This window comes from Camelus ferus, chromosome 25, assembly GCF_009834535.1.
Source record: "Camelus ferus isolate YT-003-E chromosome 25, BCGSAC_Cfer_1.0, whole genome shotgun sequence".
In the NCBI taxonomy this organism is placed as follows: Eukaryota; Metazoa; Chordata; class Mammalia; order Artiodactyla; family Camelidae; genus Camelus; species Camelus ferus.
The window spans coordinates 3,941,200-3,966,783 of NC_045720.1; the positions used below are offsets into that span (position 1 = coordinate 3,941,200).

The window sequence follows — 25,584 nt, forward strand, 5'->3', positions numbered from 1 at the left end:
GAGATTGTCCCATCCCTGGAGCCCCGACGCTGTGTATGCCTTCCCAGCCCATGCCCGTCTCTTCCATAGCAAAAGTTAGAAACGCCGTTCTGTCCATGAGAGTCCAATGTTCGGTTCCCATTTTGTCCCCGAAGGGCTGGATCTGTTGAACAAAGCCCCTTCCTCAGCTTCTCCATCAAGACAAGAAAGGGGTTGGGTCAGGGGGCCGAGAAAGACCCTTCTTCCTCCCTGCATTCTTCCCGCTAGTCACTGATGGGCTCCCACTGGCCAGGCTCTGGGCTGGGGGGACAGGAATCAGACCATACAGAGAAGTCAGCTGCTGCGGTACCCGGTGCCGAGGGGGAGAAAGACTGACGTGCGAGCCTGCGACAGGAGGGCTTGGCCCGGCTCGGGAGTCATTCTCCCTGAAGAAGGCATTCTTGACCTTAGATCTGAAGGATGAGTAAGGGTCTGTCAGAGTCCAGTGGCGTCCGGCTGGAGGGGAAAGGCCCCAGGCCTAGGGGCAGCCCGGGGAGGATGGGTCTGGAGCCTTGCAGGACAGGAAGGCCCATGTGGCGGGTCTGGGAGCGGGCTGAGCGCGTCTGTACTCTGTGCTTCTCTGCCAACAGGGAGAGCCAGGGCCCAAAGGAGAGAAGGGCGATCCTGGCGCCCCTGGGGACCCGGTGAGTGCCCTGTGCTCAGCCCCACACCCCTGCTCCATGCCCCTCCCTCTGTGCGGCTGGTTTCCCTGAGACGGGATGGCTGAGGGCTGAGCAGCTGCAGGTCTGAACTGCGCACAGGAGCCCTGCTGAACCAAATGAGACCCCTTCCTCGTCCCTCTGGGGTCCGAGGATACTCCCTTCGTGGATCTCAAATTATGCTCATTGCACATGTCCAGGCCTCCCCCATCTGTCAAAGCGAGGGGTTACCCGGTCCACTGATGGCTTGTTTCATTGCAGGGACCACAGGGTCATCCTGGAGAATTGGGGCCTCGGGGACCCACTGGACCACCGGTAAGAAAACCCTCTGTCCACCTGTTGCCTCGATATCCCCACCAGCCCCTTCATCTCCTGCTGGCCCTTCTCACCTGCCATTCCCGGAGTGTCCACCAGGGGCGCTGCTGGGACTCTGTGAGTCCAGGGCCTTGGGGCTGAGAGGGCCCCACAAAGAGCCCCAAAACGCAGCCCACGGGGCCAGGTCCTGCCGCTGGACCCCTGGGTGTCGTTACTGTGTCCCTGAGGTGTCGTTTAGGCGAGCTCGGTTCCAGCCACGCCCTCCCTCCCCGACTCAGTGCCATCAGGCTAGTGGTGCTCAGGTCCAGGGCTGTCCCTGGCTCCCTAAGGCTTTTCAGACGCAGGCAACCCCTTCCTTCCCACCAGCCATGATTGGCAGCTCCAGTTTAAATGACACCTGGAGTGTGTCAGCATTTTGACTGTATTTTCTGCAGCTTTGGCTTCTTAACTGGCTCTTTGTTGGGCAGTGGTTCATGCTCTCTGAGAGTTTCCCTGGGAACGACCTGTCAGGGCTCAGACCCCATGGGGCCCTGGGCTGGCTGTGTGCACCCAGCCTGGCCTGTCCCTGAGTCTCGTTTATGTAAGGATGAAGGGTTGGTGCTGATACCTATGTCCTGGGGGTGGGGAAGATGGCCAGCGGAGGCCAGGAGGTGTGATTCTGCACCTTTAGACCCTGCCCCTTGCTCTCTCTGTTTGGATCACCTGATTCTGATGTTAAGTTCTCCGTGACCTCCCTGCACAGGGCTGAGGACAGCATTGCCTGCCGTGTCCCACCACCACATTTTATTTCCTCTGCAGGGTGCCAGGGGTCAAGAAGGTGCACAGGGGACGCCTGGAGCAGCTGGGAACCCCGTGAGTCCTCATGCCCCACCTGGCTTCCCCACCCCGGGGTCCCACAGGAGGGAGCCTGGGCCGAGCACCTGCCCCCGGGCTCCCAGCTCTCCGCTGACTGTGAGCAAGGGGCCAGGAAGGTGCAGTCCACACTGGAGGGCTGGCCAGGGCTGGGGCCTTCTGAGCAGTGAGGACCAGAGAACATCTCCACAACGCTCCCAGCACCTCGGGGCTTTGTCCACGTGCCAGCCCACGAAGGGAATCTCCTACCACACAAACATGGGTGATCCACATGTGGACACACATGGACGCTCTTTCCCAGATGGGTTTGACACTCCCGGAAGTGTGCCCACGTGCACAGCCGCACCCACACATTCGGAAACCCGGGTGGACACATACAGTGATGCACGCGCGCACACACGCACACACACACACCCCTGATGCAGTTCCAGCCAATCCAGGAAGACACACAGACGACCTTCATTAGACCAGAGTGTCTTTCTCTGCAACTCCGATCTGAACCGTCTGCTCCATTTTCAGTGTTTCCTTTGCCCCATGCACTTCGGATAGAGGCCAGACGTCACCTAGACCCTTGTGCACAATAGAACCTGGCTTCCTCTGTGCCCTGACCCCGACACACTCCACCTCTGCCTCCCCTGTGCCTTGGTCTTGAGGAGCTTCCTAGCATCCTCCTGCCTCCTGCCTCCCACCACTGGGCCAGAATCTCACTCATTTGAGGTTTGGCTGGTAGGGGTGCTGTGGCACTCAGGCAGGGGTTTATCTCACCTGTGGAGGGAGTTTCAGTTTAGAAACGTTTCTGGCAAGTCAGGGGGAACAGAGTAGGAGGCAGGTTTGGAGAGAGCCTGGGGCGACTGCTTGCAGCCAACACGCTGGCCTTTCTAACCTCCTTCCATCTCTGAACAGGGCGTTCCTGGGCCTGCAGGCCCCCCTGGTCCCAGTGGCCCCCCAGGAAGTGCGGTGAGTTATCGGTGGGGGGGAGAGGGCAGGGACACCAAGACTGGTTGTGGGTCCACCGTGCCCACCCCCTGAGTTAGCTCATTATCCTCCAGGAAGCTCAGGGGTGTAGGCATCCTCCCTCCCATTTCACAGTTGGAGAAATTGATGTCCCACGGAGTCACCTGGAAAGTTACCAGCCTGAAGCTCTGGGTAGCTCGTGAGGTCTCCAGGTGGCCAGCGAGGCGGCTGTAACTGCTGAAAGCCTGTGAGCATCACTGATGCTGGAGTCAGCGTCAGAGGTGCCTTAGAAGGGGCAGAAGCTGAAGGGGCCCTGGCTGTTGGGATGCCTGGGTTCTCGCCCCGGCTCTGTTGCTCATGGGCTGTGGGCCCCTGCGTGGGGCCCCTGGCGGCCTCTGCTTTTCTGTCTTCAAAACGGAGAGAGTGCGCTGTGGCAGTTCACCCATAACATCCCGCTGCGCTGGAAGCATGGACACCGCCTCTCCCACGTGGGCCCCAAGGGGCCTGCTAAGAGACCAGCCTGAAGGTCTCTAGGCACTGATTTCAGCTTAACGTGTGCAATAAAATGCCCAGTGGCATCAGGTCAAGGGAAGCGGAGAATTGCTCTAAAATAGGTTGAGGTCAGTCCTGTTCAGCCGTCAACCTCCATGTGAAGAATCACAGCAGTTTGGAGGACAGACCCTGGGCGTAGCCACAGGCCAGGCACCGCTCTCAGTGCTTTGCACGTGTCAGCTCATGAGTCATCCCCACCCTGGCGGGGGCATTATTACTGCCCCGTTTTACACAGGAGGGAACAGGCACGGGGAGACTGACCTGCCGCTCACGGTTGCCGTGATCCTGCTGTAACAGGAGTCATGTCGCCCTCCCCACTGCAGTGTGTGCCACAGACTTCCAGGAGCAACGCTGCTTCCCTTTGCCGAGGGTTTCCTCTGGCTTTTAGAGACCTTATTGCCCGGCCCCATGACATGTGGCCGGAAGCTCCTCTGCCACCAGAAGCAGCCCTGAGCGATGGTGTACAAATGCCCCAGCTCCTTCACCCCGGTGGAGCCACTCTGAGCACGTGCCTTCGTTGGTCCCCAAAGCCCCCGCAGGACTGAGCTCCAGTTACATGAACGAGTCACTACCTGCCTGTCTTCCGCTCTCTCCGCCCCGCACTGGTGCACACCCGGAGCACTTGTGCCTGAGCCTTGTCTCAAAAGCCAACCTCCAGGAGGCTCTGAAGACACAGGTGGAGCCGGTCTCTGATGCCGAGGCTGGGTTTTTAGGTCACCCTCGTCCTTCCCAGGTTCCTCTCGGAGCCAGGCCCTGCCTGCCCTCTGAGAGCTACAACCCAGGGCAGGCAGAGCGTCTGGAAGCCCACACCTGGGTGTTTGGAGCTCTGATGTTCAAGGCCATGTGAGCAGACCGGGGAGGAACAGCAAAGGCAGGCGGGGAGGAGACAGCAGCGAGGAATTTAAGTCAGGAGTCGGGGACAGTGGGGCTGGAGCTGTTGTGGACCAAAAAGGGGCCTTTTCGCCCTCTTCTGGGGGCTGTGAGCCTCTAGACAAGGTCATTCACCTTGTCAATAACCTTTCTCTCTTCAGGGCCCCCCTGGCATCAGAGGGAAGGATGGCGAGCGCGGAGAGAAGGTAAGATGCAGTGTGGTCCCTCGGCTCACAGTGGCTCTTCTCAGCGTCTTGAGAAGAAGGGACGGAGGCAGCTGCTCAGCTCAGCCCTGGCTTGGGGCCCAGGAGTCAGAAGGGCTTTCTGAGTAGAGGGAGGGAGGGAGGAGGCCCTGCCGTCATCTCCTTTAACCCGCGCAGCAGACCTGTGCGTCGGGCGGATCCCCATTTGACAGAGATGGAGACTGGGGCTCTGAGAGAACTGTTCATTCGTCCTGCATCCTGTAGCTGCTGAGCCTCAGACCCAGGTCTGTCTGACTCCAGATCCCATTTCCTCTCAGTTCAGTGCACCAGCGTAACCGTCCCACGCCTGTGTGCGCAGTTAAACTGTCCCGGGCTACGAGCGTTATTCACTAAGAAGAGAGATTTCCCCAACACACGCACAGAAGCCACCAACACCCAGGGCCAGAGACGGAGGCTCCAGGGCCTTTTGAAACCTTTCAGGAGGAGTCTCAGACATTTACTCCGACTTCTGCTGTGCTGGCCTCTGGTGGGTGGGACCAGAGATTCTGCTAAAAATCTTACAGCCACAGGACAGCACCCCCTTCTCAACACAGACTATCCACCCCGATGTCAGCAGCGCCAAGGTTGAGAAGCCTGGACCTCAGGCACCCTCTGGCACCCGAATGTCCTCACCTGTCAAATGGGGAGGACAACACACTGATCGTGGGTGGTGAGGATTAACTGAAGCGTTGATGTATCGAAGGCGGCTGAGAGCAGGTGGTGCCGGGTGCCGGTGGTCAGTGTCCCAGGCTCCCCGTGTGGACTTGCATACCCAAGGACAGGTACCTCAGCCTCCCCCAACCCTAATGCGCCGTGCACAGCGGCCGCTCCCACACTCCAGTGTCTGAGCCTGACACGGACCCCTCCCAGTGCACTGTGCCTGGAACCTTTAAAAGGAGCGGCCATCTTATGTTTTCTGTTTTGGCAAGATGTAACAAGACTGGATGTAAACTTTCGCATTTTGGTGGGAAGGCTCAGCTTTAAAGTGCGTACCTCAGAGGAGAGCATGGTTTATTGTGGAGAAGAATGATCAGCCAGCCTGTGGGTAATGTCCTGGGTTCTTGGAGCATTCGTTCACCGCGAGCTCAGTAACAACCCCTGTGTGACGCACGTGCTCATTTCTCCCTAAGACCCCCTCAGGCTGCAGCAGCGAGAGTGGAGCGAGGGAAGAAACTGGGCCTGTCTGTTCTGCCTTGATTATGCCATGTCTGCGGGGCTGGGCTCCCTCCTGGGACACAAGCAGGGCTCTGGCCACTGAGAGGGAGTTGAGGGGGGTGAGAAGAGGTTTCTGAGGACCAGCTGAGCAAAGACTAGAAGGTCAGTGCGTTGTTGGCTCGTTCAGCCTCTAGGGGGAGCCAAACACCGCTCCTCGGCCGAGCAGACACCCAGGCTGAGGTCCAAGACCCACGGCTGCATTTGGAAGGGGACCTCCGATGCTCTGCACAGTGGGAAGCATCCCTGACGCAGGACGTGCCCTTTCTGTCTCACTGTCCAGTGGCTGGCCTGACACTTGGGGAAGCCAGTCCTGCCCTAGGCTTGCTTTGGCCCTCCATGGGACGTCACACCTCACGTCACCTCTGCAGCAGGAGTGTCTGGAGAGAACCAGGGTGCAGCTTAGGCCCACGGGAGCCCTGCCCGGGGGAAGGCGTTCCTGTGGCTCACGTCGTTCCCCCCAGCACTGCGGTCCGCAGCTAGGGCTGCCACGGGGCCCCTGGCTTTGTGGTCAGAAAGGGTGAGCAGACTTTGAAGCCCAGCTCCCTCCCGAATCAGGTCCTGGCTTGCACACGCGCGCTCTCTCTCTCCACTTTGGAGCCCCACGCTGTGTGTGTTTACGTCGCTGAAGGCCTGCCGCCTGAGGAGGGTTAGCTTTAGTCTGCAGAGCTCCAAGGTTGAATGTCAGACGCCTGGGAGATTTCAGAGAAGGTTGTTTTAGCTGAATGTAAAGACACATGATGTAATGAGACTGCCCAATAAAGGGATGAACAGACCTGGGAGGTGGTGAGCTCTCTGCTCTCAAAGGAGTCGAAGCAGAAATGGGAGGCCTGCCCGTGAGAGCCACGCCTGACGCTTTCCTGCAGTGGGCACAGGCTGGACCAGAAGACTGCTAATGTCCTTCCCAGTTCCTTGTTCCTTGGTGTATAGTCTGTTAAAGCCACCGTAACAGAGGACCACAAACTGGAGCCTTAAGCAGCAGACGCTCACCGTCTCACCGTGCTCCCCGTGTCTGGAAGCCCCGAGTCGCGGGGTCAGCAGGGTTGGCTCCTCCTGGGGGCTGCGAGGGAAGGCTCTCCCCCAGGCGTCTCTCCTTGGATTGCTGATGGCTGTCTTCTCCCTGCGTCTTCACTTCCTGTGCGCACATCTGTGTCCACGTCTCCATGTCTTATGAGGACACCAGGCCAGCCCGGGTTAGATTCTGTGCTGCTCCAACAGGACCTTGTCTTAACTGGTTACATATTCTGAATTGAATTCCCGGGGATTAGGGCTTTGGCGTGTGAATTCTGGGGGACACGCAGTACCGTCCAGCTCTCTCCGCCCTCAGAGGGGTGGGCTTTCTCAAACGGCATCACTGGGAAGCCTACCAACCCCATTCAGGTTCGTTCGCCACCGAAAAGCTTAGTCTCTGAATGTCATTGATCCTGCACACTTGTCTGTTTTGCTCTCCAGGGAGCCGTGGGAGAAGAAGGGAGCCCAGGGCCAGCTGGCCCCAGGGGTGACCCCGGAGCCCCAGGGCTCCCCGGGCCACCTGGAAAAGGGAAAGATGGAGAGCCGGTAAGTGTCCTGTCCAGGGGTTTCTGTGCCCATGACGACCGGGCACAGAGAAAAGAAAAAAAAAAAGCTCACTGGCCCAACTTTGCAGAACCTGAGTCTTAGCCAGTGAAAGTGTGTGGTTGGGAAGGGGGCACTGTGTGGGGAGATAGCTTGCTCCAGTGCATTCAGACCAGGGCAGCACTGGCCTGCATGGCCTGCTTGCTGTGTGTCAGGCTCCAGCCCTGATGCTGGGGACACAGGGTTAAAGTCTATGATGTAGAGATGCTCCTGAGACAGTGAAGCAGACAGCAAGCCAGAGCTCGGGCAGCCCTGGGGCTTCTCCATCTGCGTAAGTCTGGGCTAACCTCACACAGGAAATGGCGTTGGTGCTGAAAGTTAAAGTTGAGAAGAAATGATTTTTTTAGGCAAAACAGCAGAGTGGGTGTTCGAGACAGATTGTACCTGCAAATGCATGTGGTGTTACGTACAAGGAGGCTTGCGAACGTTTTAGTATGTCCTGCACGTGAAGTGAGACGTATTAGTAAATTTTACTGCAGTAACAAAGAACCTGAAATCTCAGTGGCTTTTGACCCTTAAAGAAGGCCCTTGTGTTACATGTTGATGTCTGTTGGATTGAGCGCTGGGGTCCTGCCCCACTTGTCTTCTCAGCCCCAGGCTAAAGAAGAGGTCCATGACCCAGCCAGCCACGTGTTCCTCATGGAGGAGACACACGATGACTCTTAAAGCGTCTGTGGGTGTGATCTGCATCACGTCCACTCATGCCATTGGCCAAAGCAAGCCTCGTGGCCAAGCCCAGCACCAGTGGGGCAGGCATGTTTACTCCCCTGTGGGACGACTTGCTAGTCCACTGGCAGTGGGTGGGCATGTGGATCCCCTCACAGGAAGGGAAGAGTTGGGGCCAGTAATGAAATCTTCCTCATTGGCCAGTGCCCACTCTGAGCCAGGTTCTGTCCTGACTCTGGAGACAGTGATGATGGTGGCTTTGTCATTCTCAAAAGCTCACGACCTCATAGTGTGGGACAGATGGACCTAAGTTCAAGTCAGAACAATCCCCTACCTGTGTGACCTTGGAAAAATGACTTAAATTCACTGTGACTAAATCTTTAATCCTAAATGTGAATTTCCTTTAACCCTAAAACATGAGTGATCCTGGCATCTGCCTCCCAAGGGCTAAGTGACATGGTACACATAAATCCTTAGCGTGTGGCTCTCAGCCAGCTTTTGTTGTACTAACTAACATGGCATTTTCTGTGTACCAGGCACTGAGCACGCCATCCTTCATCCTCGTGTCTACACTGAGAAGTGAGAAGTTGTTTTAGTCTATTTGGGCTGCTATAAGGAAACACCATAAACTGGTGTCTTATGAACAGCAGAAATCTGTGTATCACAGTTCTGGAGGCTGGAGGTCCAGGATCAGGGCATCAGCACTGCTGGGTTCTGGTGGGAGCCCTCTCCTGGGTCACACACTGCCGGCTTCTTGCTGTGTCCTCGTGCGGTGAAAGGGGCAAGGAATCTCTATGGAACCTCTTCAGTAGGGCACTAATCCCATTCAAAGGGCTCCACCCTCGTGACCTAATCACCCTCAAAGGGCCCACCTCCTAACACCATCACATTGGGCATTAGGATTTAACATGCAAATTTTGGGGGGAGACCAACATTCAGACCAGAGGTGGTATTAACCCTGTTTTATAGATGGGAGATGTGAGGTTCAGAGAGGAGATTCACTTGCCAAAACAAAGTCACATGGCCAGAGTGGGAGAGCTTGGCCATTAACCCACAAGGGCCCGGACCTCCCTTCTCCCTTCACTCTGGCTCTTCCAGCCAGTACTTCCAGCAGTAGATTGTGGTTTGAATGCAGGCCATGTGCGCTGCATCAGCAGTTGAAGACTTTGCCCGCTGGCTCCCCCAGGTCTTGACAGCACGGGAAATGAGGAAGAGATCAGTCTTTGGAATCGGGTGAAGCCCTACCTTGAAACCTGAAATCTGGCCTTGCCCTTTCTGAAGGAGTCTGCAAAATAAGACTCTTTAGTAGGAAAGCAAACAGGGAGAGACGGAGGAACTTGCTCAAGGTCACACAGAGCTGGCAGGTGGCAGAGTCAGAACTCACACCCAAGCGCCTCGGGTCTCAAAAGCAGGCGGTCTGCTTTGTGCCAGACACATCATGGTGAGAGTCCCGGCCACCCGTGGCCCCCACAGCGCAGGGTGCACACAGCTGGCCACGTGCTGGATGGGGAAATGCTTGCTCATCGTCCCCTGACTGTCCTCTTACCGTTCATTTCCCCAGGGGCTTCGTGGACCGCCTGGGTTACCTGGGCCTCTAGGAACCAAGGTGAGTATTTATTCAGCAAACTGTGGGTGCCATGGGTTGCACGTAGAAAGGGGCTGTGCAAAATTTAATGGTAAGAATCTCTGGTCACCTCAGTTTTCTTCCATGTTTCTCATTTTCCACCCAGCTCAAGGTTCTGTGACTCTAAACTGTGACATTGAAGTAGTTTCCACACAATTGGTGTTTAATAGAGGAACGTAATCACAGTGCATGTGGTTTTGGTTGTGTATTAAAGGCTTGTTTACAATGACATCCAGGATGCGGGACTCAAGGCCCCAGGAATCATTGCCGTGTCTACGTTAAACTTGTTTGCTCCGTGATTTTTTCTGCTGTTCAGGCAGGTGACCTATGTGAACGCACTGAGCTTGCACTGATTGAGGTCAGAGAGAGGCTAGTGTGCAGTCCCCTGATAGTGTTCATGTTTGTTGTTCATGATCAAAGGAAAAAGAAATGAGAACGTTCTTTGAGTGATCTAAGCAAATATTTGCCAACTCCCTAGTTTCTGAAGAGAAAAAAAAATGGAAACAACTTTGCCTGGATTTGAAGGCATATCAGATAGTTCCTTGTGCCTGGAGCAGTGAGTGCTTGCAGGGCAGTGGGCGCGTGCGGGGCAGTGGGCGCGTGCGGGGAGATGGGCACGTGCAGGGCGGTGGGCACGCGTGGAGGAGCAGGAAGCAGCACCCAGGTTCTGGAGGACCCTGCGAATTAACAGCCAACTGAAGGTTCCTCTGACTCAGTGAGCCCAGCGTCTGACTGGCAGCCTCCTGTGCTCTCAGGTTTCCCCCCAGAGTAGAACCTTCAGGATCTAGAAGAAATAAATTGCCTCTTAGAAGAAAGGAAGGCAAGGATACGGGAAATGGGGTAATGAGAAAGTGGCTTAAGATGTCCTTTCTCTTGTGCTAATTATTTATGAGGTTGATAAATTTCTCCCAGGCAGAGTTTGGGAAAAAGTGACATAAGACAAATAGAAATAATTGCCTAGCCACATGGTTGCCTAGTCACAGGTACTCGCTCTGTAAATACTAGTGATCCTTATAGCTAGATCACCACGTGGAGTCTGCCTTAGGGTTGCAGCAAGAAGGTGGGGATCTAGAGAGACCTGACTCACCCGTCGGCTCGTTGTTGGAGAGAGGAAGCACAAGGGGAGTGGGGGGGCAGCCCTGCCAAGCGGAGCCAGGCTGAGAGCCTGGGTGAGGCGTGCGGAGGGCCAGGCCATGGGGTCCTGTTGACCAGCTAGTTTCAACTCCGGGGGACCCCTAGTAAGTCACACTGTCCCTTTGGCCAAAGGAGTCCTCCCTTTTAAAATGTGAGATGTGTAAACATGACCCTTTCAGTGTTAGTATTGTAAATACTTGTTTGTAAGTTAGAACGTAGTTTAAAGGTTTCCATAATTAACTGGCGCTGGGAAGGTGAGTTGGGATTCAGAGGTCTTTAGCTGTAGAATGGAAAGCTCCTGGGGAGAAAAGGAGGGAGGGAGGGAGGGAGGGACGGAGGGAGGCAGAGACACAGAGGGTGACCCCTGAGAGTGGTCAGCCCTGTTCCTTGCCCAGGCGCTGTCCCTGGTGCTGACTGAACACACCTGGGGAACCAAGGGAGGGAGCCATATGAAGGTCGTTAGGGGCACCTGGGTAGCCCTTCCTAATTACTTAACAACTACAGGAAGACATGTAAAGATGTCTTTCCTTCTCTTGGGTGGCACTTGTTTCCTAGCAAAATGAACAGGCTTTGCCTTCATACAGAACTGGGTTAGGATCCTAGCTCAGCTGCCTACAAGATAGATGACTTGAAGGCAAGTGGGTCATTCTTTCTGAGACTGTCTGTTCCTTCTCTGTATAAAGGAATAAAGCACATTTAACCCCCAAAGGGCTCCTGCAGATAAGTGTTCTTATGGCACATGGTGGTTGTTCAGTAAATGTCATTCTCCTTCCACGGCCTCACTCATTTCTTCCCTGAACACTGTTGAACTGGCCCAGAATGTCTTGCAGCCAAAACAGTTAGCAGTCAGTATTACAGATCATAGCTCATGTGCCCCCTTTTTTCTAGTTGAGCCCCCTTGCTTTTGCTAACAGAGCATTAAGGTCTTTTGCTCTTTTCTTGAAGCCATTTTCTAAAAGTTTCAGTCCATTAAGCCGCGAAGTGTAGTTCCGGGACAGGCAGGGATGTTAGCATCGCAATGGGCCTTAAACACACAAAGGGAGCTGGGCCTGGCTACCCAGCTGCAGAGATCAATCAGTGACTCAGATTCCTGCGGGCTGGGAGGTGTCTTTTATTATGCTCCTTTCTCAGTAGAAAGTTGATTTTGGTCAAAAGTAGAATTCAGTACCTGACAAGACGTGAGTGATGATAGATCCATTCATTCTGGCATTCAGGAATTTGCTATTAAAGGGCTGTGGCAGGCCCTAAACTGGGCCCTGTGGATGGAAAAGTGTATGGATTTTGTACCCGAGATAGAGGCTGACTCCTTTTAAGTACTTGACAAATGTTTATTGAATTAATAAATGAATGAGTGGATAGTTTCTTCTTTAAGACACTTAACATAGAAGTCAGAGAGTCAGACAGACAAAATGGGAGGGCAGAGTGTGTTATGATTAATGAAGATACATACAAATTTCTTCAAGAGGACAGAGAGGAGGGCAGGCAGAGGTAGGTTTATGGGAATGGAATGACTGGGCCAAGTCCTAATTGAGGGGTGAGTGTTTGGAAGCTTAGAATCTGGAGGAAAGAACGTCCCCTCAAGGGGAAGAGCATGTGCAGGAAGCAGGGATGTGAATGGATACCCTGGAAAAATACAAACTCAATCGTCAGTGTGGTGTAACTTGCAGTAGTTAGGGTTTTCTGCTATGCATGAAACAAAGCCTTGGGAAGAAGAAGGGAGCCAAGCCAAAACAGAAAATGGTAGGGAGAAAATCTATGTCAAGTGTCTAAAGAGACATGAGTACAGAACGGCATGGATTTCTCTGATGTTTATGTGTGCGTAGTTTATTCTCTGTCTTCTAATTCTGTTGATAAAACATAATAATGTACTTACAGTACCCAATGGTATATAGTCTCTTACCTTGTAAATGAGTCTACATAAAGTACATGGGAATTTGGTAGAATGTTCATCCCCCCCAATTGATGAAAGTCTTAAGGTGCAGAGAGGTTATGAGACTTATCCAAGGTCACAGGACCAGACTGACATTGTCCTGTTACCAGCCAAACTCAGGACCACTTGCCTGACACACCGCAAAACTGATCCACTGACAGAGGGTTGTGGCTGAAGGAAAAGTACAGCATTCACTTTCAGGGCGCCAAGCAAGGAGAATGGGCAGCTAGTGCCCAAGAGGCCTGAATCCCCAGTGGCTTTCAGACAAGGGTTTTTAAAGGCAACTTTAGAGTGAGGGTTGCAGGGTGTGTGACCAGCTTACAGACATTTTTCTGATTAGTTGGTGGTGAGGTAACAGGGTGATGTGTCAGGAATCTTAATCATCAGCCTTCTGGTCCCAGCTAGTCTGGGGTCTCCATGCTTGTGGTCAGAGGTAGTTACTGTCCTCTAACGGGGGGAGGTCTCAGTTTCTGCAGAACAGCTCACAGGTGTGCATCAGATTGTTGTGTATCCCTTGAGAAACTAGGAGGCCTGGGACTCTGTTTTCTTGCTGGGCTGTTGCTTTGGTTACCATAACTCTTCTTGCTTAACTGCCTTTCCTCTATTTCTGCATTCCCTCACTTCCCTAGTTAGTAACTGCTTGAGTCTGCTCTTTGGAACTTCGGGAAGGCCAGACAAGGAGCGGGGACACAGAGGGGCTTGTACCTGGGGAGGCCCCTCAGGATCCTGCTCAGTTGCAGCCCCCCCTTTTCTTTGATACTCCTCCATCCTGAGGGGAACAGAGGCAGGACGAGAATGGGAATAAAGTTTTGGGTAGATGGGTTAGTCATAAACTCAGCAGGGGAACTTGGTGTCAGTCCTAAGACTGGACACCTGCTGTAGTCACAGCACTGTAGTCACCTGCTGGCCGGTTTGTAATCTTCCCTCCTGGTCCTCTCACTGGTGTTGGGTGCTGGTGAGGGATCCAGCACTGATCATATTCATTCTTAGTTAATTACTCTTTTTCCATATTTGCCTTGTTCTTTGACTTCCTTCCTCCCCCTGCCCTCCCCGTTGCATGCAGGTCAGGTTTGCTGGCAGCCTCAAACATCTTGTATGCCCCAGAATCAGCCGTAGCATAATATTCTACAGAAATAGACTGCCCATCTGGGACTCTGAAGAGAATTTCACAGGGGCTCTTTTCAGAGATGAGGGTTGGACAGACGGATGCTGTGGCTCTCAGGGGGCGTGGCTGCCGTGGGCCTGGAGGGATGCAGGAGAGAGACCACGTTACCAGAGTCTAGTGAGAGGTTTGGGTTTTGTTTCATCTCTTTTGTGAGAACTTCACAAGCCCTGTTCAGGTTTCTTTTCCGAACTTAACACTGAGTATTGAAAGTGGGCAGGGCTCATGGCTGAGTCATCTTTGGTCCTGGGACCTAGACTGCAGCTTGCAGCGAACAAACAACAAACATTAGTTGACTAGATACATTGCTTACATAGTTGTGCAAGCAGCAGTCACACTGCAGGACAAACAAATCATGGCAAGAAGATCTGACCATTTTGCTGTCCCTCTACAGAAAATGGCAAATGGAATCCTTTCCTGTTTTTTCCTTCTTTCCTCCTCCTTTTTCTCTTCCCTCCAAAGTCCAGAATGACAGGCGCACGACAGCAGCAGCACCCACAGCAGCTCACCTGCGTGGCCGCTGCCAGGCACTCCTTTAGCGCGCTCAGCGTCCGCTGGCCCGCTACTGCCCGCCTGTCGTGTAAATGAGGAAACTAACGGTCAGGAAACTTGTCCCTCTCTTAAGCCAGCAGTTACTAAGAACTTAAACCCACGCAGTATCAGCCAGCGTGCTTGAGGGCAGAGGTTATAGTTTAATCATTCTCTCCCCTCCCAACTCCTGGAAAAGTGACCCACAAAATATAGGTACTTGGCAAATTATTGGTGCAATGATAAATTAATTTACTGGTGATATGGGGACTGAACTGAAATATGGGTACTTGGTCAAATTTGGGGTGTGTCCAGGATGGGACATAATGAAGTCTGGAGAAAGCACAGAAAATTTGGAATTGTGTTCATATATTGGGGGGGTGCATATTGTTGGGGCATCACGACTGGGGCACAGTCGGCCCTGAAAGGTGCATGATCACTGTTGGTGGCCGTGGTCCATGCATGCTGGACTGGGAGGGATGACGGGCTGCTGGGGTGAACTTTAGAGTGTGCAGAATCCGGGAAAGCTACCAGACGGGGAGTGCACATGGGAGGAGCATAGTTCCTCCATACCCTGGCTCTCTCCTTCCCGGCACTGACCGCTTGATTTCTTGTTTTCTCTTTCTAGGGAGACCGCGGTGCACCTGGGACCCCTGGCTCTCCTGGCAGCCGCGGAGACCCAGGCGTTGGGGCTGCTGGCCCTCCTGTGAGTCCTTACTCATCCAGCACTTCCTTGCTTTCAGGGCACACAGTCGTTCCGTGCTGGCTCCCAAGGGAAGGTGCTGCCTGGGCCCTACTGCAGGGACACTCCTTGTCCAGCTAACGCAGTGGGGGCCCCCAATGTCTGCTCAGTCAGGGTGTAGGCCTGTCCACAGTGGCTGGTGGTGTTACTAAAACTTGGTGTACTTCTTATGGGAATAAGGTTTGTGGGGAGACCAAGACTTGTCTGATTCAAAGAGGAGTGAGAGAACAAGTCATTAAAATTGAAAAAGAAAAAGAAAGAAAAAAGGGCTCACTGACCAAACTTTGCAAAACCTGAGTCATAGCCAGTGAGCTGGGACTGGCTGGGGAGGGGGTGGTGTGGGAGAAGCAGCACGCTTGCATGCGTTTCAGGCAGAAACGAGTTCACGACCCCTCTCCCTCCAGTTAACATACAGATGAGAACACAGATAGAATCAAGAAAGGCTTTTATCTCCAGTGATGTGGTCTCCTCACTGGCAGTTCTGCTGAACCCCCTACACCCGCCCACTGGGGTGAGCTGGCAGACTCCCCAGAGGGCTGCAGCCTGGTGTGGCCCTGCCATCACTTCACAGGTCTCTCCATGTCCCAGTCCACTCCCTGAGGGTTCATCTACCGAGCCCTTCCTCGGGAAGCCGGGCCACCTCCCGCTCCAGAGCCGCCTAACGTCGCCCATGAAATATGCTCCTACCCAAGTGATGCCACCTGAAAAGTGATTGGCTGGCTCCAGCCAAGAGGCTGTGAATCAACTGTTCAGTGTCCTTCCTCCACCTCAGTTATTAAAAGCTTCCGTGGTGGGTGAAACCTTATTGAATTTTCATAAATCCTGTCTTTGGCCAGTAGCCTAGGCTGCTTCCTAATGGCCCGGCCATCTGCAATGAGGGTTCAGGGCTGTGCTGCGAGCAGGCACGCGGAGACGGTGGAGGAGGGCGAGGGCAGACGTGAGTTCAGATGGGATGCAGGGCCCGTTTGCAGGAGCCCTGCCGTTTGCTGAGTGCTGAGGGCTGAGTCCAGAAGCATCCACACGCTCAGTCCTCCGGGCCTGTGAAAGCTGGTTTGCTCCTTGGTGAAGGCTGGGATTCTGCAGAAGCATCTCCTGAGAACAGGATTCAAGGACAAGGAGTCTGTTTGGGAAAGTAGCTCAGCCATCACCCCTCCGGGAGAGGCAGCCTCCAGTGGCACCTGCCCCCCTCCACCCTGGAGACCTATTGCTGCAGACGCAGAGCTGTGCTGAGAAAGGGGTGGCACAGCGGGGGCTTGTGTGCCAGCTCCCGTTGGGCGTGAGTCGCACACAGCGCTGGGGAGCTGCCCTGCACGCCGGCCGAACGTCCCCTTGTGGCTACAGGAAGCCCTGGGCAGCACCTGCAGCAAGCAGCTGCCTGGTGGGAGCGTGCCCAGGGAGTTAGGAGCCCCCGACAGTGTCTGCTTCATCAGTGTCTTCCAGGTAAACATTCTGAGGTTCAGAAGGTGAAGTGCCTTGGCCGATGTCCCGTAGCTGGGCCAGGGCCGGGCCTGGGGCACAGAGCTCTTCCCGCCCCCTCCAAAGCCGGGTCTCTTCCTCTGCTTCACCTCGCCTGTGGCTGCGGCAGGACGGGCAGCATTGTTCATTTCTGTCACGTTTCTCACGTTGAGGATGGAGTCTCCTCGTCCTTCCTCCCGCGGTGCTCTGCTTGCTCCAGGGCCTCTGGCTTCCCGTAGCAGCAGCGACTCCCTGGAAGGGAGCCCAGGGCTTTCTCTGCCAGCGCTGTGCACGTCACCGCGCAGGGGCGTGGATGGGGAGGCAGTTCTTTGGTGTTTTGGCCTCCCGCTCCAAGACGTTAACCAAAAACTCCCTTTAATCTTCAGATTGCCTCTGATCTTCTTTAAGCAGAGTCTGAAATGCTTGAAAAGGACCCAGTTCCGCCTGAGGGCAGATCTAAGTGCCAGGGACCCCTGCTGACCCTCAGAGCCTAAGGTCTGCAAGGGCAGGGCTCCTTCTGGCAGCCTGCGTCGGGCCTGAGCAGTGGTTTCCTCGTGGGCCAGCGGGATGGGGGGGACCACAACGTGGTAATATCGATGGAGACACCTGGTGCCCTGCCTCTGACCTTCGGGTGTCATGAGAGTCCTCCCCCGACACCTCCCTCAGCCTTCGCCGCCTAAAATTATCCTTCCTCTCTCCAGGCCTTTACCTCCCTCTCTGAGATCACTTGCTCTGGCAGCTTGCTTTGCTCAGGCACTGAGGGTCCCCATACAGACACCACCAGCCCTTAGGAGCCCTGCGGCCTGGCAGAGGACAGAAGCTTGGAGCTGAGCATGTGCAGTAACACACATCAGCCCCCCGAGGGGGGTGGCTTCCACTGCCCCTCTTCCTGGGAGTGACAGAAATGAAAGCCACTGAAAGCTGCAGTGATTGTGATCACAGCTCGCGTCGCCCCTCCTCACAGGGCAGCGCCTGTCTTCTCATTTAGCTCGTGGGCGCCCTCTCATTTACTCCTCCCAGCAGTCCTAGTCTCCCTTTCATTTTACAAATGAGGAGAACCACTTAAGAGATGTGACGCCTGCCTGAAGTCACAGCTGGGACGTGGTGGAGCGAGGACTGGATGCCAGCATTCTAGCTCTGGGCAGGCGCCCGGAGGACAGCAGTTCGCATTTACGTGGCCCTTCCTGGTGCCGGCGTCGTCCCCATGTGTGCCTGCCCCTCAGCTGTGACCCGCAAGCCCAGCAGCTGCCTGCGTCCCTGTGACTCATCTGCCGGCTCAGGAATGAGGCTGAGCAGTTTCCCTTCGACAGGGGCATGTGCAGCCAAGCAGCCCCACCAGGCCGGGCTGCTGCGGGACACCCGGTGTCTCTCAGTGGTTACACCCCGACCGACACCCGGGGCCTGGGCAGGCTTCATTCGCTGACTTGGGCTCTTGTCCTGTTCCACACACGGAGCCAGATCCTGGGGGGGGGCTCGGGGTGGGGGGCACAGCACAGACCCCAGGGCAGGGCTCCGTGTATAACCAGCAGCTCAGTATCCCCACCGTGGTTTTTAGTCCCGGGATTCTTCTGCTGATGGAAAGAAAAAGGATTTTAAATAAGTTCCTACTCTCACTTCTGGTTGGAAACTCTCTATCTCAGCACGGCCTTTGGTTGCTCCTAGTAACAGTTCCTGAGGCACACTGAGCGCCGTACGCGCCCTCCAGGCCCCTGCGAGGCCCGACGTGCCCTGGCTCACCCTCCGTGGGGTCCTGCGAGCTTGTGCTGGCATCATCTCCGGCTCACAGAAGAGGGGGCTCAGACAGTGGGCCTGGCTCATGCGGCTAAGCCACCCCAGAGCCCAGCACAGAGACTGGTACCCTGTGCCCTTCAGGAAAAAGACGTGGGGATAAAATGCACTGTGTTTTCAGATAGCTGTCCGTGGGAGTTATGGGGCGAGGGGGTCAACTTTTAAATTTCTCTCAATATAAACTGCAGTTCTTTAATTGACAAAAGAAGACTTATTTTATTGTGTGGTCTCACAGAGCTTCCCACAGTCTGGACTTAGCTCATGGACCAGTTTAGCCCGATGCTGTGTCCCTGTGTTTCTTACCCATCCGTACGTGGGCCTCAAGGCTCGATGACTCAGGTTTGATCTCTTTGGCAGGACTTCACAGGGGGTGTGTTCTTCCACAGGAAGCACAGGATGTCTGGGGGGCTCTTGTTGTGAAGTTCACACCCTTCGATGTCCAGAGCTTAGATCGCTTAGCGCATCAAGACTTGCAAATTGATGCTGTTCTGGTTCAATCGGTTCCTTTTTATGTATTAGTTAGAATATTTCTATACAGAAAAGACGCTCCCTCGTTTGGATTTGGATACCCAGTGGGACAGTTCGCGTGGAAGGCAGAATAGAAGAGCTGGTCTTTGCTTTTTGATTATTTTCAAGTAACGACTTGAAAATCTTACAAAGATGGCATCTTGCAAAGATGATGGATGAGGCAGTTTTGTTTTCTGTCAATCGTTTCAAACTCCTGGATTTAAACACATTTGATCTGATTTCATGTTGCAGGTGTTCTTCCTTTTGATGCTCAGATTGTCGTATTTTAGGCAAACGGGAGCCCATGCAAGTTGACCCGAAGTGTTTCTGACACCAGCCCAGCAGCCGCTGATGGTGTCCTTGCTCTGTGGAAGGACAGGATGTCCCGATTTGTTTCTGTTCCTCGCCCAGATCTGGGGTCAGTCGTCTCTCCAAGGAGTTGTAGTTCATTTTAGTGGAAAATGGTATCAAAGACCAAAATACATGTTTTAGGTAATGCGACTCCTGAGCAACCCCATCAGAGGGTGTAATCTTGGAACAGAGGGTTGTTAGTCTTGAAGACACGCCCAGGCTTCAGATTTAGGAAGGGCATCGATCGGGAAGCCACCCTGCGACCCCTCCTCCGCAATACACTTCTCTGTCTCCTAAAAGTATACCAGCAACTGGCCGCAGGAGCGCCTCTCACGGGCCAGGCTCTGGGCTGGTTCTCTCCTTAGGTGTGTCCTCTTAGTTCTGATCACATGAAGCGAGGGGCTCACCAGCTCTGTGTCAGGATCGGGCAGACGGAAGTGCGGAGAGACCGAGTCAAACAGCCGATAACTGACAAAGCTAAGATTTGATAGGAAGACTTTTTTGACAGCAAAACCCACCCTTTACCTGTGGATTTTATATCAAATGACATAAGAGGGGGATTCGGAGTTCAGTCTAATGAAACAATTAAACCCTGGAGATGGATCGTTGGGTTTAATTTGGAAACAGGAGGTGCCAGCAACAGACCATCGCTCTGCCGCGTCCTTGGGGATAAGTGTGCAGTCTTGGTAAGGAACGACTGCGAAAGGAACGGAATTCGGACGTGTGCGCGCTGGCCCCTGCATCCCGCTGGCCTACGACTTGACAGAGCAGTGGGAACTAACGGGGAGAAGGGTCGTGTGAGTCATGTGGACCCCAGGGGGGTTCTGAGTCCATTTTCTTACCTGCTTGGCTTAGGCCTCGGGAGGTGTCCCCTACCTTCTTGAGTGGTCAGCTGTGCACTTAAAATGCTTGTTTTATTCTGTCAGGCAGCTCTGGGACACATGAGACGGGCAGGCTTTTAGGTGCCCTGGTCTGTCGCACTGCCGGAAGCCTGTGTCTTGGTCTGAAATCTCTCCTCCCTCTTGGGACGCCCTCGGGAGTTCTCATGGGCCCTGCCGCAGGGGCACACAGATGCACTGGACTGCGAGCTGGTGGTGGGGCTGACCCCCCTGGCGAGTGACTCCGGTGTGGCTTGGGCAGGTCCTTTGTCTCCTTCAGGCCCTTGTTTGACCATCAGTGAAAAGGAAGGGTGATAATAAGTGATTTTCAAGTTCTCTTCATACCGTCCAATTGTAAGTTTAGTGGAGCGCCGTCCGTTTGCTGTGCTCTGCTGTGTCCGGACGACGCACGCACGGGGGCTGCTGAGGACTGGAGGGAGCGCGTGAGCACGGAGCTGAGTGCCCCCAAGGCAGGGTGTGGTCCATTCAGCAGAGGGCACAGATGGGCCAGGAACACTGGGTGGTCCGTCCTAGACAGGGTGCACCCGGGGGCTAGGGACCGCTTCTAACGAGCCTCCTGAGGGAGGCCAGGGAAGGCTTTCCTGGGGTGCTGACATCTAAATTGAGAACTAGATGTGACCAGGCAGAGAGGCAGAGCACAGTGTAGCAAAGGCTCAGGGCAGGGACAGTCCTCTCACTGCAGGACCTGGAACTGTAACACTAATGCCACAAGAAGGAACGCATCTGAAGCGCAAAATCCGGAAGCCGAATCGTAGGCTGGTCACACTTGAAGGATGACAGATCCATATCTGTGTGTGTGTGCATGCATGTGTGAGCCACGTGCAGGAGTGAGGAGGGACACCGTGCAGCATCGGGCAAGCAGGCCACCCAAGGAGTCTGGTCCTGAATGTGCCCCCCCCCCCATCCTGAGCAGGAATACAGCATGAGGATGTTGGGATGCTGGGGCCCAGAGCTAGACACGGGCCCAGTGCGTGCCAGGAGGGGGTGGCACCAGTTCAGGGGCAAATGAAGAAGGTTCCAGTGAGATCTCCATGTGCAGCATGGAGTGGTGGTGGTGGGAGGGTGTGACCCTGTGGCTTAAAGGTGGGAGGAAGTCAGCTATTCCTTTTAGGACAGTTAGAGACCAAGCTCAGGAATAAGCACCGCGGCACGTTTAAGTAAGTGCCCCCTCCGGCTTCGCTTGCTCACCTGTGTGTTTGTTTCTAGGGCCCCTCCGGACCACCAGGAGAGAAAGGGCCTCCGGTACAGTATGATTTAAATACGGGGCTGGGTTTTGAGGGCAGAAATTATGTTCTAATGAAAGCGGTTTTAAACTGGAGTGGCCAGAAGGCAGAAGAGTTTCAAAAAAATCCCTATCATGAAACCGGGCAAAGTCTCCAAAATGTGAGCCCTGACCTATGGGCTGGCGGGGTCTCCCAGGGCCGGGAGCGTGTGTGGTGCTGGGCGGGCGGAGGCTGCCTTTGCTCCCCGCCATCTCTGCTTCCAGACGGGCAGCCGTGGTTTAAGGAAGGTAATCAACCTGCCCGAGGAGCTAACTGTGCATCCTGGCTTCCCCACCCCAGCCGCATAGCCACGAGCAGGGGAGGGCTCCCTTAGCCTGGAAGGCGGGGGGGAAGAGGCAGGGAAGTGCCCCAGGAAGTGAGATTCTTCATGAGATGATGTGTGCCAATTTCTGGTACTGTCTGGAAATTTTCAGCAGAATGGGAATGATTTTCTTATAAAAAATAATCACTGTCAGCTGAGTGCTGAGCTCTGTGCTGGGCTGGCCCCCTGCCCCGGGGGCCGGTTATCCACACTGCGCAGGGGAGTGGGCAGGACCGGGGCTCAGGCCCATTTCGCTGCAGGAGCTGCCTCTCCACTCCAGAAAGCGGCCTGGGCCGTCCGGCTCACAGGGAGGGCTTTCCAGAGCGTCCTCCGGGTGTACTTGGTGTGTCCACCTGCACATGCGCAGTAAAGTGTGTGACTCTGAGCCACCTGCTCCCTGGCACATGCGTTACATCAGCTTCCCCAGAGCAGCAGGCCGTCTGTGCAAGGAGAGCCCCCCCAGGGAAGGCGGCACTTGTTTTGCTTACACTGATGGGGGGGATGTCATCTTCTCTTTTTCTTCAGGGATCTCGAGGCCCCCCTGGATTCCCAGGCCCCCAGGGACCAGCCGGCCAGGATGTGAGTAAAGGCGGCAGTGCAGGCCCAGTCCAGGTCCTCCAGACCCCCCGGGAGCCCCTCCGCTGTCTCTGGCCTCCTGGAACCAGGACGCCCCGGGAGGAGCTGTCCTGCCCCACTAACCCCTGCCCCTTTCTCGTGGACGCTGTTTATGTTTTGATTTTCTGTTCGTTGTGACTTACAATCTTGTATTGCCTTGTTTCACTTCTTTTGCTTTTATGTTATGCTTTCAGAAACCTGTAAGCTCCCGGGTACCCCATCACTGTCTCCTGTCATCTTGTCAATGTTCTTACATACCTAGCTGGTCAGTTCTGCTCAAATCAGGCACCAGCTTCTCCATGGACTTGTTCCCGACCCATCCCTGTAAGGGCTTCTCCCTTCAAGGGAGCTCCGCACACTCACCTGATGCTCACTGAGGACGTGTGTCTCCCCACTTTGTGACAGTGTTAATCACCTCTCATCTTTATGGCCTGACTTTTATTCAGTTAGATCTGAGCTCTAGAAGGTAGGAACCAAGTGTCTCAGGCATCTGTAGGTCCTTGATGCTTCACAGAGTGGCAGGTACATAGAAGTTGCTCCATACAGACTCCCTGAAACGGTTAAACGACGACCACGAGTCCTCATGGAGCAAAGACGTCTGGCGCCGCTAAGCAGTGGTACTTGCTGCGTCATCCTCCATCTTTCCATCTCTGTCGTTCGGCTTCACATAAGTAGGAACAACGAACTGTCCTCCCCTTCCCTTCCTTAGGTTCTGTTTCAGAGAAGAATGTTGCCCTCTAAATCCCGCCCCCAAGTGCTTGACTTTACCTGCCCCACTCGCAGGGCTACATTCTTACAGCCAGTTCAGCAGAACCCTCCTCTTTCAAAGCCACTCCTTCCACTTGTGTTTGGGAAAGGATGGAGGAATTTGAGATGAATGTGTGTCCGCGCATGAGTCGTTTCTGGCTTCGTGTTTTGGGTAGGAGCTGATAAGGGAAGTAGCTTACTGTTTGGAACATTTGCCACAGTTAAGTATTTCCTGAGAAGCCTTGGGTATTCGGCTGAGACTGGAACCCGTGAATTGTTACTGGTGCCAGTCTTCACGGTTGGGTTGTTTTTTCCCCTGAGTTACAGATGTAGATGCTGGGAGAAGGGGTGGGCAGAGCGGATCAGCATTATGTGCTTAGCACAGTTAATGTTTTCTTTCTTTCTTCTCTTAGGGTGTACCAGGAAGTCCAGGAGAGAGAGGGCCTCCTGGCAAACCAGTATGTCATCTAACTGTTCTGGATGAATGTTGACCATCAGTCAGGGACCCAGCCAGAGTAAAATACAACTCGGATGGTCCCAGAGACTTTAAAAAGGGGGCTTTTTACAAAGCTGCGGGCAGAGGGCACTAGTCAGAGATGCTGTGATGCTCAGAGATAAACCACAGAGACGCCAACGCCACCTGCTTCTTATCTTCAGAGCAGAGGGAGAGGGTGGGGGGAAGGGGCTGCCAGATAGGAGCTGTGGTTGTGGGTTCAGAGCCACCACAGGATGCCTGGCCACCGCCCACCCCCACCCCCCGTACCCTCCCTCCCCAATTTCCTGCTGTGCATCTCATTGGTCCAGCTCGCCTGTGGGGCGGGCAGCAGGCAGGTGAGCCTCATGATACGTCCCCAGGGTGCAGCCTCCGGGGCCTGGGGGAGGACAGAGAAGGAAGGACGGTGGTTTGGGGTGAGCAGACGGGCAGTAGCAGTGTTCGTGGCAAGGTCCCGACCAGTCCTTGTCCTGCCCTTTAGTTCAGTAATGTCAGTACCTCTTGGTTTCCCCCCTTTGTAGTATAAGAGATGTTCTTTTCTCTCTCCCTGTGAGAGCAGCGACGCTGTGACAGGCTGAGCAGAAACGGACAGCCCTGAGAGTCTGGTCCCGGGCCGTGGGGCCGCACACCAGCCCGCGGTTCCTCGTGCGCTGTAGAGTCACCTTCTAGGAACGCCCACCCCCACCCCAGTTAACTCAGCAACGCCAGAGGAGCCCCAAAGGCTCCGCCGAGGAACCAGGCACAGGGTGGCCCTCCAGGGGAGGGATGGTGAAGAGGAACAAGTCTGGGTGAGCGAGGAGGCAGCGTGAGGATACAGGAGAGACGAGTCCACTGAAAGGTGCTACCCGAGGTGGGAGAGACAGTGGCAGTCACGACGCGGGAGGCTCAGGCCTCAAGGCTGATTTCAGAAACCATTATGCAGAATCTTCACCTCAAGATGGATCTGAGAGGCCATCGGCTCCTCTGTGAGCCTGGCCGCTGCAAGTTGCAGACAAGGACCCAAGGCATGGGGCCCCTGAGGGCTTGAGCGTCTCCGCCTTTGGGGCCCAGGCCGCGGGGCACAGCAGAGACCCCAAGGGGCAGCCTGGTCCTCCTCGAAGGGTCCTGAGACCGTTCCCTGAAGGCCTTCTAGCGGGAGGAGTGAAAAGTCCTGCTGGAGGGTAGGGACAGCTTACACACACCCTCCTCCTCTTCTGTGGAGTCAGATTTACAGCAGCCGAATTAACCTCACCGAATTAACCTCGTTACCCAAGTGCAAGGCCCTGGTGCAGCGGCTGGAAGAGGAAGGTTCAGGCCAGAGGCTGAAGAGGGTTCAAACAACTCCTGCCGAGTCTAGACCCTGACACCCCTGCCAAGAGAATTAAGCCAGCAGCGTCCAGCTGGCAGCGTGGACTAACCGTGACGTCTGACAGCTGGTCACCGGCAGAGCAGACTGAGAGAAGTAGAGACAGACAGAGAGGAGGTCTGTTTTTGACCACCTTCAAATTCACTGCACACACACACCCCCAGATGGTCCCAGGGACGACAGGGGAGCCCTCAGGGTCTCTCATCTCACTTATCGGATGAGTCGTGTTTTCAGGGGTCCCAAGACTCCCCTCAGGCTCTCTGACTCACCAGGAGGACTCCAGGACTCAGGAGAGTGCCTCCAATCGGGACTGTGGTTTATCACAGAGAAAGGACGCAGGTGAAGGTCAGCACAGGGGCGAGATGCTTAGGGCAGCGTCCCTGAGCGACGAGGCCTCTCCCCCAGGGAGCCGGCGTGGGCAGCCCTCGCTCCTCCCAGCACCCACGTGTCAGCAGAGGCACGTGGGTGACGAGTGCTCTGGAAAGCACCAAGTGTCGCCACTGAGGGTCGCTCCCCCAAACCTTGGTGTGCAGGTCACATAGACGCAGTGAGCCCGCACGGCTGGCCTTGGTCTCTGTCTCCAGCCCTCCCAGGGGCCAGACTGATACCCCATGGCCCAGGCCCCCGCCGTAGATCTGGTCGTTAGCATAAGCCATCTGCCTGGCCCAAGACCCTGGCGAACAGAGGCACTCTTCTCAGGCAGGGCATTCGTTAGGAGCCAGCAAG

The 25,584-nt window shown here is 54.9% G+C and overlaps 1 protein-coding gene across 4 annotated transcripts in view; it reads left to right on the plus strand.

The window, feature by feature from the left end:
• COL22A1 (collagen type XXII alpha 1 chain) overlaps window positions 1-25,584 on the plus strand; it is a 214,286-nt gene that overhangs the window by 134,664 nt on the left and 54,038 nt on the right. For all 4 annotated transcript variants that reach the window (XR_004315107.1, XM_032467724.1, XM_032467723.1 and 1 more), the window contains 11 exons: window positions 609-662; window positions 939-992; window positions 1,791-1,844; window positions 2,748-2,801; window positions 4,382-4,426; window positions 7,127-7,231; window positions 9,516-9,560; window positions 14,961-15,038; window positions 21,281-21,316; window positions 22,184-22,237; window positions 23,434-23,478. Coding sequence is in view for 3 of the 4 variants with exons in the window: in XM_032467724.1 (XP_032323615.1) it covers window positions 609-662; window positions 939-992; window positions 1,791-1,844; window positions 2,748-2,801; window positions 4,382-4,426; window positions 7,127-7,231; window positions 9,516-9,560; window positions 14,961-15,038; window positions 21,281-21,316; window positions 22,184-22,237; window positions 23,434-23,478 (624 nt within the window). In the remaining variant the exon portion in view is untranslated. The remainder of the gene's footprint in view (window positions 1-608; window positions 663-938; window positions 993-1,790; window positions 1,845-2,747; window positions 2,802-4,381; window positions 4,427-7,126; window positions 7,232-9,515; window positions 9,561-14,960; window positions 15,039-21,280; window positions 21,317-22,183; window positions 22,238-23,433; window positions 23,479-25,584) is intronic.